The sequence below is a fragment of the Nomascus leucogenys genome, chromosome 3 (assembly GCF_006542625.1).
Source record: "Nomascus leucogenys isolate Asia chromosome 3, Asia_NLE_v1, whole genome shotgun sequence".
NCBI lineage: Eukaryota > Metazoa > Chordata > Mammalia > Primates > Hylobatidae > Nomascus > Nomascus leucogenys.
In genome coordinates this window covers 97371800-97387689 of record NC_044383.1, presented here as the reverse complement: position 1 = coordinate 97387689, position 15890 = coordinate 97371800, and the positions used below count along the sequence as shown (strand labels likewise).

The following is a 15890-nucleotide window of genomic DNA, read 5'->3' as shown; positions in this document are numbered from 1 at the left end:
CCTGTAATCCCAGCACTTGGGAGGCCGAGGTGACTTGATTACTTGAGATCAGGAGTTTGAGACCAGCCTGGCCAACAAGGTAAGACCCTGTCTCTACTAAAAATACAAAAGACAGCCAGGTGTGAAGGCACATGCCTGTAATCCCAGCTACCTTAGTGGCTGAGGCACGAGAATTGCTTGAACCCAGAAGGCAGAGGTTGCAGTGAGCTGAGAATGCGACACTGCACTCCAACCTGGGGAACAGAGTAAGACTCTGTCTAAACAAAACAAAACAAAACGCTATACCAGTTTTATTTTTTTCCAGTGGAAGTTAATGAAGACTTAATGAACCAGAAAGAAAAATACAGAGGAAAAGTATTTCCAGCTTTTTACTTCAAGTTTTCTGATTTGGGGTACTTAGGGAAAAGATGTACATTTCAAGACTAAGAATACGTGAAAGCTATTCAGTTAATAAATAAAATGAGGAAGGGGAACATCACATTCCGGGGACTGTTGTGGGGTGGGGTGAGCGGGGAGGGACAGCATTAGGAGATATACCTAATGCTAAATGATGAGTTAATGGGTGCAGGAAATCAACATGGCACATGGATACATATGTAACAAACCTGCACATTGTGCACATGTACCCTAAAACCTAAAGTATAATAAAAAAAAATAATAATAAATAAATAAATAAAATGAAACCATTTATTTTGTTATGCTGTCATTTTGGAATAGCACACCAAGTGTTTCATTTGCTGAACAAATCCCTTTTACTCACAGGATATCACTACTATCATTGCATACATTCAAAACACACATGAGGCCTAGTAAGGTGGCTCATGCCTGTAATCCCAGCACTTTGGGAGGCTGACGCAGACGGATCACCTGAGGTCACCTGATGTCAGGAGTTTGAGACCAGCCTGGCCAACATAGTGAAACTCTGTCTCTACTAAAAATAAAAAAATTAGCCAGGCGTGGTAGTGCATGCCTGTAATCCTAGCTACTCAGGAGGCTTAGGCAGGAGAGGTTGCAGTGAGCCAAGATCACACCATTGCACTCCAGCCTGGGCGACAAGAACATTGCATACCAGCCTGGGCGACAAGAACATTGCATACCAGCCTAGGCGACAAGAGCACTGCACTCCAGTTTGGGCAATAAGAGAGAGACTGTCTTAAATTTAAAAAAAAAAAAAAAAAAAAGGTATCTGGCTGGGTGCAGTGGCTCATGTCTGTAATCCCAACACTTTGGAAGGCTGAGATAGGTGGATGGCTTAAGATCAGGAGTTTGGGCCGGGCACGGTGGCTCACGCTTGTAATCCCAGCGCTTTGGGAGGCCGAGGCGGGCGGATCACGAGGTCAGGAGATCGAGACCACGGTGAAACCCCGTCTCCACTAAAAATACAAAAAATTAGCCGGGCGTGGTGGCGGGCGCCTGTAGTCCCAGCTACTCGGAGAGGCTGAGGCAGGAGAATGGTGTGAACCCGGGAGGCGGAGCTTGCGGTGAGCTGAGATCGCGCCACCGCACTCCAGCCTGGGTGACAGAGCGAGACTCCATCTCAAAAAAAAAAAAAAAAAAAAAAAAGATTAGGAGTTTGAAACCAGCCTGAGCAACATAGTGGAACCCTGTCTCTACGAAAAATACAAAAAATTAGCTGGGTATAGTGGTGAGCATCTATAGTCCCACCTACTTGGGAGGCTGAGGTGGGAGGAAGGATCACTTGAGCCCAGGAGATCAAGGCTACATGCAGTGAGCCGTGATGACACCGCTGCACTCCAGCCTGGGTGACAGAGTGACACCATCTTGGAAAAAAGAAAGAGAGAGATCTTATCCATTTGGTTCTCAGAAGTACAGACTTCCATTACAGATTTCAGAGTAGTAAAAAAATCTAGGTGTGGGGTTCTAATCCTAGACAGCTCTTTTGACATTATGCCTAGAGTCTCCACATCCCACATGCTTTGATTCAGTTTACTGAGATCACCACTTTTAGCGTGAAAATTAGAATCAACATGTTTTAGTCCAGAAATCAATTGGAAAGCCTCTTAAGTTAATATTAAAAAAAAAACAAAAAACAGATGTAAGACTCATAACCCTCAATTTTTCTTTACTCCTTACAAGACTCTGCGAGGTATGGGCTCCTAGTTTGGTTATCATTCATTCTAGTCTCTAAACAGAAGCATAAAGGGCAAACAACTACCCACCTGGCCTGTCCACAACCAGAGTGGGGGATGCAGAGTCAGAAAGTCCAAGAATTCAGGGTCTGCCACTAAATATCTGGACAAATAATCTTTTCTGAGAATTAACTTTATCAATAGGGATAATACCACCTCCTGCAAAAACTTGCAAAGGCCACATGAGATGTCATATGTGAACACACCTTGTACAATGTTATACAATGTCCCGAACAAAGTAGGTGTCCAAAAAATATTTTTTTATGGCCAGGTGTGGTGGCTCTTGCCTGTCACCCCAGCACTTTGGGAGGCTGAGGTGGGTGGATCGCATGAGCTTAGAAGTTGGAGACCAGCCCAGGCAACGTGGCAAAATCCCGTCTCTAGTAAAAGTACAAAAAAATATCCGGGTATGCTGGTATGCACCTGTGGTCCCAGCTACTCAGGAGACTGAGGTGGGAGGATCGCTTGAACCCAGGAGGCGGAGGTTGCAGTGAGCCGAGATGGCGCCATAGCACTCAAGCCTGGGTGACAGAGTGAGACCCTGTCTCAATTAAAATATATATTTTGTATGTCTAAATCAATGGAATTACTTTCTTAAAATTTTAAAAACATTCTCATGGTACGACTAACATCTCAAAGCTTTCCATAAAACACCCTTCATATATACTTGAGTGTTTTATATACATACCTACTCGTGTGTGTGAGTGTGTGTGTGTGTGTGTGTGCGTGTATACATATAAACTCATCCCATTCTCCACAAAGTCTGCTTTTTATTTCTTAAAATTCTAGAACGGGGTAGTCAAATTACCTGCAAAAAGCCATATAATAAATATTTTAGGCTCATCCTTTTGTTTTGTTTTTATCCCACTCTTCTTTTTTTTTGTGAGACAGGGTCTCACTCTGTTGCCCAGGCTAAAAGTGCTGTGGTGCAATCATGGCTCACTATAACCTCAAACTGCTGCACTTAGCTGATCCTCCACCCTCAGTCTCCCAGATAGTTAGTACTTGGGCTCCCACCACCATTTCCTGCCAATTTTTTAATTTTTTTAAGAGATGGGATCTCAGTATGTTGCCTAGGCTGGTCTAGAAATCCTGGCCTCATGCAATCCTTCCACTTCATCCTACCAAAACAATGGGATGACAGGTATGAACCACAGTGCCCAGCCTAACCAACTCTTTTTTTTTTTTAATTGAGACGGAGTTTCACTCTTGTTGCCCAGGCTGCAGTGCAATGCCACAATCTCGGCTCACCGCAACCTCCGCCTCCCGGGTTCAAGCGATTCTCCTGCCTCGCCTCCCGAGTAGCTGGGATTACAGGCATGTGCCACCACGCCTGGCTAATTTTCTATTTTTAATACAGACTGGGTTTATCCATGTTGGTCAGGCTGGTCTCAAACTCCTGACCTTAGGTGATCCACACGCCTTGGCCTCCCAAAGCGCTGGGATTACAGGCGTGAGCCACCACGCCCAGCCTAACCAACTCTTTTAAAATGTAAAAACCATTCTTAGCTCATGAGCCTCACACAAAGAGGGATTTGGTCTGCAAGTAGTATATTTTTGCCAACCCCTGTTCTAAAGCAGCAAAACTCATTTCTCCAAGATTGTAGTGGAAAAAAAAGTGTGGAGAGGGTCAAGAGGAGAAAATTGACCATTATTTCCAACACAACCACTCCTTCCATAGCCATTTTGAGCTCTGTAGGTCTGGGATTCAGATAGCTAATAAATATATCCTATATCTGGAGGTGGGAGATCAAAGAGAGGGAATGTCACAACCTCAAGTGTAAGAAAAGCTGTTATATCAACACTAGACTAAAAAAGCTCAAGTGCTACAGCTTTCACTATGTAACACTGCCACAAAGTGGTCATGCAACTAAAAGCATTACGGTATCATAAAAACAAAACCAGGCCTTGATTAAGTGGTATATGAAAGAGAGAATTCTGAGATAAATCTTATATTTTTACTTTCATGAGCTCGTCAACAAATGACTGTAAAAAACATGAGACAAATAAAAGTAATTTGAAAAAAACTAAGTAAAATGCATTTTACCAATACTATCTTAATATAATCTTCACTGCAGTTAGTTACAATAAGATTATTTGATTTTAATCTAATTAATCATTGAGATTAATTTCTTTCTCTTCAATTCACTAACTAAAAGAAAAAAACATTAAGAAGGTCAAGTGAGCATAAGAAAAAAACAACAACAAATAATGGGTTCCTGGTTGGGTGTGATGGCTCACACCCATAATCCCAGCACTTTAGGAGGCCAAGGTGGGCAGATCATTTGAGCTCAGGAGTTTAAAACCAAATTGGGCAACATGGCAAAGCCCTGTCTCTACAAAAATTAGTCAGGCATCGTGTCGTGCACCTGTAGTCCCTGCTTCTGACATGGGAGAATGGCTTGAGTCTGGGAGGTGGAGACTGCAGTGAGCAGAGATCATTCCAATGCACTCCAGCTTAGGCAACAGAGCCAGACCCTATTTCAAAATAAACAATGGGTTCCTATCAAGAAAATATAATCATATTAAGTTTTTTTTATTTTTATTTTTAAAATAGAGACAGGGTCTTGCTACGTTTTCCAAGCTGGTCTCGAACTCCTAGGCTCAAGCGATCCTCCTGCCTTGGCCTCCCAAAGTGCTGGGATTACAGGTGTGAGCTATTATGTCTGGCCCCGATGATTTTCTTAAGGAAGAAACCAATATCATCACATACTAAAAGTCCATTCAGCATTCTCCATTTACTATAAAAAATCTTTGATTTCACTTACCAGTTGTTTCATTTAGTTTTGGTTAACTATACACTCAAATAAGAATCTGATTAACTCTAGGAAAGCAATTGACATCTGTTAGCAATAATTCAGGTAGTGTTCCTTGTTTTAAAAGTATCCAAGCTGGGTGTGATGGTGTACACCTGTAGTCCCATCTACTTGGGAGACTGAGGCAGGAGGATTGCTTGAGCTCAGGAGTTTGAGATCAGCCTGAGCAATACAGCAAGACCCAATCTTCAAAAAAAAAAAAAGTAAAGACATCTGAAGGAAGAGTCATATTTTTAAAACTCAAACTTGCTTTATAAAAATAGATCTATAACAAACTTCCTTTTGAAAACTCATTATGCCCTTTAAATGCAACTCGAGTTTTAAATATTTTTTTTTTGAGCCAGAGTTTCACTCTTGTTGCCCAGGCTGGAGTGCAATGGTGCGATCTCGGCTCACTGAAACCTCTGCCTCCCAGGTTCAAGTGATTATCCTGCCTCAGGCACCTTAGTAGCTGGGATTACAGGCATGTGCCACCACGCCTGGCTAATTTTTTTTGTATTTTTCGTAGAGATGGTTTCTCCATGTTGGTCAGGCTGGTCTTGAACTCCCAATCTTAGGTGATCCACCTGCCTTGGCCTCCCAAAGTGCTGGGATTACAGGTGTGAGCCACCGCACCTGGCCAAGTTTTAAAAATTTTATCAATATATTTGCAGGCAATGAATAACACATTTCCCAGCCATAGTGAAATGAAAGATCCATAGATATTTTTTAAAGTATTTCCTCTCCATTTTACACCAAAATTCCCTCACACAGGATGACTTCTAATGTTTAAAAAATCACAAATTCGGAGTACAAATGAATTAGTGAATAATTACTACTTATATGCTTTCTTAAATCATAAAGATTAGGCCGGGCGCAGTGGCTCAAGCCTGTAATCCCAGCACTTTGGGAGGCCAAGGCGGGCAGATCACGAGGTCAGGAGATCGAGACCATCCTGGCTAACACGGTGAAACCCCGTCTCTACTAAAAATACAAAAAATTAGCCGGGCGTGGTGGCGGGCGCCTGTAATCCCAGCTACTCGGGAGGCTGAGGCAGGAGAATGGCGTGAACCCGGGAGGCGGAGCTTGCAGTGAGCCGAGATCGCGCCAGTGCACTCCAGCCTGGGGGACAGAGAAAGACTCCGTCTCAAAAAAAAAAAAAAAAAAAAAAAAAAAATCATAAAGATCATTGTACTTACCAGTGATGTCTGATCCTCAAAAGGTCTTGTAATATTTTTCCTAATATCAAAAAAGTGACAATTTTAATAATCTATATAAGTATATACAACATATTAAGGTAATTTTATATTCAGATGATAAAAAAATTGAAAGGATATTCATTCATTCAAATATTTATTCAGTGCCTGTTATATGCCAGGCTACCCATTCTAGGAGCTAGTGATGCTATACTACTACATCAAAGAAGATGCTTGCTTTCATGGAGTTTATAGGCTTGTGGAAAATAAATAGTCCTCTGTACATATGGATTCTGCATCCTTCTGCATCCATGGATTGATTTGACCAACCACAGATTGACAGTATTCAACAGACAAAGAAGGTGTGTTAAAAAAAAAAGGGGGTGGGGGGCCGCTGAGCACAGTGGCTCACAACAGATCATGCCACTGCACTCCAGCCTAGGTGACAGTGAGACTCCATCTCTAAAAAAAAAAGTTAAGAAATTAAGAGAAAAAATAATAATAAAAACCAGGATAAACCAGAAAATACAGCATTATAACTATTTACACAGCATTTACATTATATTAGATATTACAAGTAATCGAGAGATGATTTAAAGTATATGCAACTTACTTTTATGGGAAGCATTTTTTAAAAAAAGTATACAGGAGGATATGTGTGGGTTACATGCAAATACTAGGCCATTTTATGTAAGAGACGAGCATACCCAGATTTTAATAAGGGGAGGTTTCTGGAACCCATCGCCCACAGATACTGAGGGATGACTGTAGCTTATTCCAGGGCTGTGGTAAGGAAAAAGACTAGATGAACCCAGAGAATTTTATGATGTTAGAAAGTAAGGAAGTGCTCAAAAACAGGAGGCATGTTGAAAGGTTATAGGAACCAATGTAAAAGAGTTCCCAGCTGGGAGCAGTGGCTCACGTCTGTAATCCCAGCACTTTGGGAGGCTGAAGCTGGTGGATCACCTGAGGTCAGGAGTTTGAGACCAGCCTGGCCAACATGGTGAAACCCTGTCTCTACTAAAAATACAAAAATTAGCCGGGCACCTGTAATCCCAGCTACTCAGGAGGCTGAGGCAGGAGAATCGCTTGAACTCAGGAGCCAGAGGTTGTGGTGAGCTGAGGTCGCACCACTGCACTCCAGCCTGGGTGAAAGAGTGAGACTCCGTCTCATATTAAAAAAACAAACAAACAAAAGGGGGGGGGTTCCCAATTGCCAAACAGAACAATTTAAGCAACAAAATTAGGAACACTGGATTATAATCCAGAAGAATATATGAGGAAAGCACAACATTTTTGTAGCGTTCTTGACAAACATGCATAACCTCAATCAATTCATGAGAAAATTTAAACCCAAATTGAGGGGCAATTTACAAAATAACTGACAAGTACTTGTCAAAAATGTCAAGGTCATCAAAGACAAGGAAAGACTAAGGAACTGTCACAAATTGGAGAAGACTAAGGAGGCGTGAAAACTAAATGCAGCATGGGATCCTGGAAGAGAAAAAGAGTATTAAAAGGAAAACTAGGGCCGGGCACGGTGGCTCACGCCTGTAATCCTAGCACTTTGGGAGGCCGAGGTGGGCGGATCACCTGAGGTCGGGAGTGCAAGACCAGCCTGACCAACATGGAGAAATCCCATCTCTACTAAAAATGCAAAATTAGCCGGGCATAGTGGCGCATGCCCGTAATCCCAGTTACTCCGGAGGTTGAAGCAAGAGAATTGCTTGAACCCAGGAGGCGGGGGTTGCAGTGACCTTAGATCACGCCACTGCAGTCCAGCCTGGGCAACAAGACTGAAACTCTGTTTTAAAAAAAAAAAAAGAAAAGAAAGAAAAAAAAAAACTGGGCCAGGCGCGGTGGCTCACGCCTGTAATCCCAGCACTTCGGGAGGCCGAGGCGAGCAGATCACCTAAAGTCAGAAGTTTGAGACCAGCCTGGCCAACATGGTGAAACCCCATCTCTATTAAAAATACAAAAATGAGCTGGGCATGGAGGTGCATGCCTGTAATGCCAACTCGGGAGGCTGAGGCAGGAGAATCACTTGAACCAGGGAGTCAGAGGTTGAAGTGAGGTGAGATCATGCTACTGCACTCCAGCCTGGAAACAGAGCTAGACTCCGTCTCAAAAAAAAAAAAAAAAAAAAACACACACACACAAAAATTAGCCGGGCGTGGTGGCACATGCCTATAATCCTAGCTACATGGGAGGCCAAGGCAGAAGAATTGCTTGAACCCAGAGTTGGAGGTTGTAGTGAGCAGAGATCATGCCACTGCACTCCAGCTGGGCGACAACAGGACTCGGTCTCAAAAGAAGGAAAAAAAAACTGGTGCTAATCAAATATGTCTGTCATTTGATTAACATGAGTGAATTGGTGTTAATTTATTAGCACCATCATTGCATTATGGTTATGCAAGATGTAACATTAGGGGAAGCCAGGTGAAGGGTATATGGGAATTCTGCATTATTTTTGCACTTTTCTGTAAATCTGTATTTCAAAATAAAATATATATGCTATGGTTACAACTATGCAAGGACATTCAATACAAATGAAAAAAACAGACCAAAAGAAAGAAATTACAATGTTAATAACTATAAGGAATTTTAATATCTTTAAAAAAACTTTTTGTTTTCCAAATCTTCCATAAAGTGGTTACTTTTATAATGAAACAAAATCATTTAAAATACAGTAAAAGAAATCATGACTTACTTTTTATATAGCACACCATATGGTTTTTTCAGTGCATACTGTAAAACAAAATTTATAGCTTTCAAAACACATTCTGAAAAGCAGAAATAAAAATAAAGCATCATAACAGTCACTCTCCAAGATTGCTCTGGGGCCTCAATCTTACTCTGAGGACTTCTGCCTGGCTCCCTTTTCATCACTTACAGTAACTTGAAACATAAGCTTAATATTCTTGGACTAGACTTTCCTATTTAAAAGTTTCTATGCCCTGTAAATAGTCTATCAAACTTAAATAATTTCCTTCATTTCTTTAAACTCGACTTAGTCCAGTCTCTTTCTAGGGAAACAATGCCAGGTGCAGTGGCTCACGCCTGTAATCCCAACACTTTGGGAGGACAAGGCAGATCACTCGAGCCCAGGAGTTCGAGACCAGCCTGGGCAACATGGCAAAACCCTGTCTCTACAAAAAACTGCAAAAATTAGCCAGGCATAGTGGTGCATGTCTGCAGTCCCGGCTACTTGGGAGGCTGAGGCGGGAGGATCACCCGAGCTCAGGAATTCGAGGCTGTGGTGAACCGTGATTGCACCACTGCACTCCAGCTCTGGTGATAGAGTGAGACCCTGTCTCAGAAAAAAAAGTAGTAGACAAAAACAGAAAAAATAAATTCTATCACGAAAGGCTGATAGATTGAAATAATGTTGTGTGGAGATCAGAAAACTTAGAAACAGTCACAATAATGACAACCAGAATACTAGCCAAGGGTTAAACACAGCTCTTTAAAAAATGCCTATTATTCAATGTTCATTTTTTTCCTAGTTCTACCTATCCACAAATAATCATTCATTTTATTTTATTTATTTTTGAGACAGGGTCTCACTCTGTTGCCCAGGCTGGAGTGCAATGGCGTGATTAAAGCTTACTACAGCCTGAAACTCCAGGGCTCAGGTGATCCTCCCATCTCAGCCTCCCAAGTAAAGACACATGCACCACACCCAGCTAATTTTTGTATTTTGAGTGGAGATGGGGTTTCACCATGTTGTCCAGGCTGTATTTTATTATTTTTTAAAATTTAATTTATAGAGATGGGGTCTCACTTTGTTGTCCAGGCTGTTGTCCTGGGCATAAGTGATCCTCCCACCTCAGCCTCTCAAAGTGCTGGGATTACAGGTGTGGGCCACCACACCTGGCCTATAATCATTTATTACTTGTGTGGCCAGTACTGCTCTATCATAGAGAAAACAAAGATGTCATCAGGTACTGTACTACCTTGCATTAGAGAAATGGGTAAATGAGGGAAACAATGAAAAATAAGGTATAATAATCATTCATCAACTATCAGAGTTGGTGAACAAAGAAAATGCAACAGTAAAATCTATGTTTTTAAGTACTAAAACTTTTGATGATTCTTGGCCAACTATTTCCCTGTTTCCGTATAATAAACATTGCCACCTCTTCTTGATGACTCAGAGTCATCATGATGAATTTTAATTATTGTAGTAATCTGTAATATTGTGCTGCTTTTAAAGCTTACTTAAACATGCAGGGTCATTGTGCTGATGGATACTAGAAGGAAAGGGGCAGTGTCCCGTTAGCACAATGACATTCAGACAAACATTTCAAAAAAGGGATGGGCCTATATAAGGCATTCAGACATCTGAATTGACTATGCTTATCACGCATAGAGTTTGGTCAAGTTTAAAATGTATTCAACGCCAGCCATGGTGGCTCACTCCTGTAATCTCAGCACTTTGGGAGGCCGAGGCGGACAGATCACGTCAGGTCAGGAGTTTGTGACCAGCCTGGCCAACATGGTGAAACCCTGTCTCTACTAAAAGAACACAGAAATTAGCTGGGTGTGGTGGCTCCCAGCTACTCGGGAGGCTAGAGGCAGGAGAATCGCCTGAACCCGGGAGTCAGAGGTTGCAGTAAGCCAAGATGGCACCACTGCACTTCAGCCTGGGCAACAGTGTGAGACTCCACCTCAATAACAACAACAAAAATGTATTCAATTACTTAATTGATTTAATTCAAAGATCTATTGGCTGTACTCAAGGCCTAATTAGTCAAACAACCTACTAGATATCTCCACATACTATGCTTTTTTTTTTTTTTTTTTTTTTGAGATGGAGTCTTGCTGTTGCCCAGGCTGGAGTAAGTGAAATGGTGTGCTCTCAGCTCACTCCAACCTCCATCTCCCAGGTCCAAGCAGATTCTCCTGCCTCAGCCTCCCGAGTAGCTGGGATTACAGGCGCCCACCACCATGCCTGGCTAATTTTTGCATTTTTAGTAGAGATGGGATTTCACTGTGTTAGCCAGGCTGGTCTCGAACTCCTGACCCCGGATCGGCCCGCCTCGGCCTCCCAAAGTGCTGGGATTACAGGTGTGAGCCACTGCGCCTGGCCCATACTATGCCTTTCTTTCATTGATTACATATATATTGAGGACCTACTATGTCCAGACACTGGGCTCTACACCAGGCTACAGAGATAGAAAAAACAAAGCTTTTATTTTCATTACTTAAATTACATGTCCCAAACTGAAACTTTCACCTTTCCCTCCAAACCTGCTCCACTTGATACATTTTCTAATTGGCATTATTGCCCATCAGGCACTCAAGCCAAAAACCTGGGAAGTCATACTTTTCACTAGTTCCCAACTCTTCTATCCTCAACATCTATTCTTTCTGGTCATTTCTCATTTTCATTGCCACCACTGGACTCCAGATACTCTTCACCTAGCTGGCAGCAATGGCTTAGTTTCCTACATTTGCTCTCAACCCTCTCTAATCAAGCCAATTAAAAGGACTGATGGTAACTCTTGCTTAATATCTTTCAATGACTACACGGAGCTTTCAGATTAGAATTCAAACTTCATGTTACTATATGACCCATGCCTCCTCTTCTGGCCTCATCTAGCCCACTCTCCTTTGGCCATGCCCAATTATTTATAGTTCTCCAAATGCATCAATGCTCCTTCATACTCCCTTTTGCACAAACTTCTTTCTCAGCCTCAGAGGGTCTTCTCTTTCTCTCCCACTTCTTGCACCAACTTCTCCTTCAAAATGAAGCTGAAGTGTTATCTCTGGGGGAACCTACCCTGTGTGGGGGTCCCCCTATGTGATTTTTTTTTTTTTTTTTGAAATGGAGTCTCTGTCACTCAGGCTGGAGTGCAGTGGCACGATCTCGGCTGACTGTGACCTCCACCTCCCAGGTTCAGGTGATTCTCCTGCCTCAGCCTCCCGAGCAGCTGGGACTACAGGCGCCTGCCACCACATCCAGCTAATTTTTGTATTTTTAGTAGAGACGGGGTTTCACCATGTTGGCCAGGCTGGTCTCGAACTTCTGACTTCATGATCCTCCTGCCTCGGCCTCCCAAAGTGCTGGGATTACAGCCGTGAACCATTGTGCCTGGCCTCCCCTATGTGATTTTAACTGTTTCCCATGCTACCCTGTCCATGCCTCCAGCACAGCACAATGTGAGAACTTTTTACATGTCTATTTCTCTAAGCTCAGTGAAAGAACTGTGTCTCACCTATTAATTCCCAGCAAAGGCACAGTAACTGGTGTTATTGAATGACTAAATATACAGCAATATGCAGTTACTTCTCTTTACAAATCAGATTTTTTCCTAAAATGTAAGTAAGCCAAATTCTAGTAACTGAAAACAGTTTAAATTTACTAAGGAAGACCTTCACTCTACCAGATCTACCTGTGCTCCTAAAAAATAATAATAAAATTTACTAAGAGAACTAGTTGCTTCAAGAAAAGGTGCCACGCAAGGTAAATAAACCCCCGACTTTAGCTCTTCTCTAAGACTAGTAGTTCTTATGGTAAGGCAAGCTTATCTATGTATTTCTCCGGCAGCCCAATCTAGCATGCTGAAAATTCTAAAATGACTTCAATACCTTTTAAAGATTAAGTATATATACTTACCACATCTTTAAGTACTTGTGTCACTGTTGCATTTGCATTTCCCCCTTTAATCAGCATGGCATTTTTAATATTTTCATTGAGTTTCGGTTCTCTCTTCTCAAGGAATCTCTTGGCTCTTTTCGTTTTGGGCTTTCTGTTCAGAAAAGCACAATTCATAACTATTTAAACATTTTCCTCACATTGCAAAGCCATGACTTAACTAACATGAAAATTCTTTAAAACATATTTGTCACTTAGGATTCCACCCTTAAAAAAAATCTCACTTTCTTTTTGTTTTTTGTTTGTTTGTTTGTTTTGTTTTTTGAGATGGTGTCTCACTCTGTCACCCAGGCTGGAGAGTGATGGCACAATCTTGGCTCACTGCAACCTCCACCTCCTGGGTTCAAGCAATTCTCCTGCCTCAGCCTCCCGAGTAGCTAGGATTACAGGCACACACCACCACGCCCAGGTAATTTTTGTATTTTTAGCAGAGACAGGGTTTCGCCATGTTGGTCAGGCTATTCTTGAACTACTGACCTCAGGTGATCCGCTCACCTCGGCCTCCCAAAGTGCTGGGGTTACAGGTGCGAGCCACAAGGCCCGGCCAAAATCTCACTTTTTTGGGAGATATTAGTAAAAGATATTTCCTTATTATTGTTAAATAAGTGTTTTGATAGCTTTTAAAAAAAGAGCTTTCATTTTTATATTCCCACCATTCTTTTATTACTGCTCTTTCAAATCTTTTTTTTAAGTAAAAAATAAAAGGCTCAAGTAAATACTGTCACTGTTTTTTTTCTTACTCTTACTTTTTCTTACTCTTTTTTCTTCAAACTTTAAGTAGTCAAACTGTATCCTGTACCCTAATACAAAGAATTGAGCATCAACTGCTGATCAACCTGTGGACATTTACTAAACATAAGACTAATGACTGCTTATCTTCCTTTAGGTTTAAGACCACAATGCCTGCCAGGAAGTATACACTGTTGCACTCCAACATCATTGCTGAGAATGCCAACATTATTGCCAACAATGGGGAATAATAAGGCTGATGTTTACATGGAGTCACTCTGTTAAGGCTTAATCTTCACCACAATCCTGAGAGTTACAGTTCTTTTTTATTTATTTATTTTTTTATTTTTTTTGAGACAAAGTCTTGCTCTGTCGCCCAGGCTGGAGTGCAGTGAAGCGATCTAGGCTCACTGCAAGCTCCGCCTCCGGGTTCACGCCATTCTCCTGCCTCAGCCTCCTGAGTAGCTGGGACTACAGGCGCCCACCACCACGCCTGGCTAATTTTTTGTATTTTTAGTACAGACAGGGTTTCACCGTGTTAGCCAGGATGGTCTCGATCTCCTGACCTCGTGATCCGCCCGCCTCAGCCTCCCAAAGTGCTGGGATTACAGGCATGAGCCTCCACGTGCGAGTTACAATTCTCTTCTTCACTTTACAGATGAGGCAATTGAACAGACAGGTAATGTGCCCAAGATCACACAGCAAGTAAACAAGCCAATTTTTAAAATGAGCTAGGGCTGGGCGGTGGCTCACAGCCTGTAATAAAAACACTCTAGGAGGCCAAGGTGGACGGATCACTGAGCCCAGAAGTTCAAGACCAGCCTGGGCAACATTGCAAAACCCTGTCTCTACAAAAAATACAAAAATTAGCTGTGGTGGTGCGCACCTATAGTCCCAGCTACTTGGCAGGCTGAGGTAGGAGGACTGCTTGATCCCGGGAGGTCGAGGCTGCAGTGAGCTGTGATCGGGCTACTGCACTCCAGCCTGGGGTGACAGAGTGATACCCTGACTCAAAAACAAAATTTTTTTTTAAAGCTAGATTTAAAAATTCGTCTAGACCAATTACCCTGTAAAATATGAAGGGTAAATAAATTTATTATTCTGACTTTATGAAGTGACAGTAGGAGTGGCATGTTTTTATACATTTCTGTTCAAAAGAGGGGCTTCACCTCTGCTTCCTCTACAATGAGCACCTTGCTTTTCAGACAGTTCTCTGCCATCTACTGAAAGAATTCATCCTCCCAAATAATTATGACTCTCCCTCGTCCAGTCCCATGGACACTTTGGTAAGAAAAAGAGACTATACATACACTTTAGTTTCCCATGTAGATTTTTAAAATACTGCTCCAGATATAATGTCACATATAAAGCTTCTAATCACTTACTGGTTGATAAAGATACAAATTATTCTCTTTTGTATCTCATTAAACAGCAACAAATGCAAATAGCAATTAACATGTTTTATTAGCTGCTGCTCCCAATTAAGGTGTGAACTAGTCCCAATACCTAGTAAACTACTCTTTGTAGTCCAAACAGCTAGAGGCATAGCAGGTGTGCAAAATCTCTGAATGACTAAAACTGTCGTTTTGGATACATGTTAACCTAGGTAAATAGCAAGAAAACCACAGCAAGTAACAGCAGGGCTGTTTAGCACAATAAATATTCTTGAACAAATTTAAAACAGGTATCATTCAAGGATAACTCAGAGGAGTGTACAAAGTTGGAAGGAAAAGAAAAAACTAATGAACATTTCTACGTGCTGCAGCAAAGGCTCTACATACATTCTCGAAACTAACCCTCACAGCTCTATGAAGTATGACTATGGTGAGTGCTATTTTACAGAGTAAACTGAGATTTAGAGATATTTAATGACCCAAAGTCACAAAGCTTTAAGTGGACGCGCCAGACTGTCACTCAGATCTGTCGGATTCCGAGGGCTGTGCTCTTAACCCCACTCTATCATCTGTCTCATACTTCGGAAGTCAGACGTTTTTCAACTGGCTAGGATAAAAGCGGCCAACGCGTCAATCCCACATCCCATCCCACGGCTCTCACTTGAGAGCTTCCCCAGTGTCTCCTGGCAAGCAGCTCGCGCTGAGGAAGACCTGGGCTGGTGATCGATCGGCCCCCACCCAGGCAAGAAGAGGGGTAACCAGGAAGAGTGAGAGGCCGAGACAGTACCACCCCCATCACGGGACCCTTTCACCCCAACCTTCCCCGGGGCTGAGACCCAGCGCACTTACACAACTCGATCCAGAGTGTCCATCGCTACCGCTACCTGCAACTCTTAACCAGCGGGGATGCACGTGCACCCGGCGATTACGTGCGCCAGAACAGGCGGAACCGGAAGCTGCGCGTA

General features: G+C 42.3%; 1 protein-coding gene across 2 annotated transcripts in view; it reads right to left on the bottom strand.

The window, feature by feature from the left end:
- The window catches only part of RPF2 (ribosome production factor 2 homolog), a 44009-nt gene extending 28122 nt beyond the window's left edge, over positions 1 to 15887 (bottom strand). The window contains exons 1-4 of one of the 2 annotated variants that reach the window (XM_003255571.4): positions 15775 to 15887; positions 12764 to 12896; positions 8852 to 8889; positions 6145 to 6184 (exon numbers count right to left, since the gene is read on the bottom strand). In XM_003255571.4, coding sequence (XP_003255619.1) covers positions 6145 to 6184; positions 8852 to 8889; positions 12764 to 12896; positions 15775 to 15797 — 234 coding nt within the window. In that variant the 5' untranslated portion in view covers positions 15798 to 15887. The remainder of the gene's footprint in view (positions 1 to 6144; positions 6185 to 8851; positions 8890 to 12763; positions 12897 to 15774) is intronic. The other variant, XM_012506126.2, reaches the window with a different exon arrangement.
- Between the last annotated feature and the right edge of the window lie 3 nt (positions 15888 to 15890).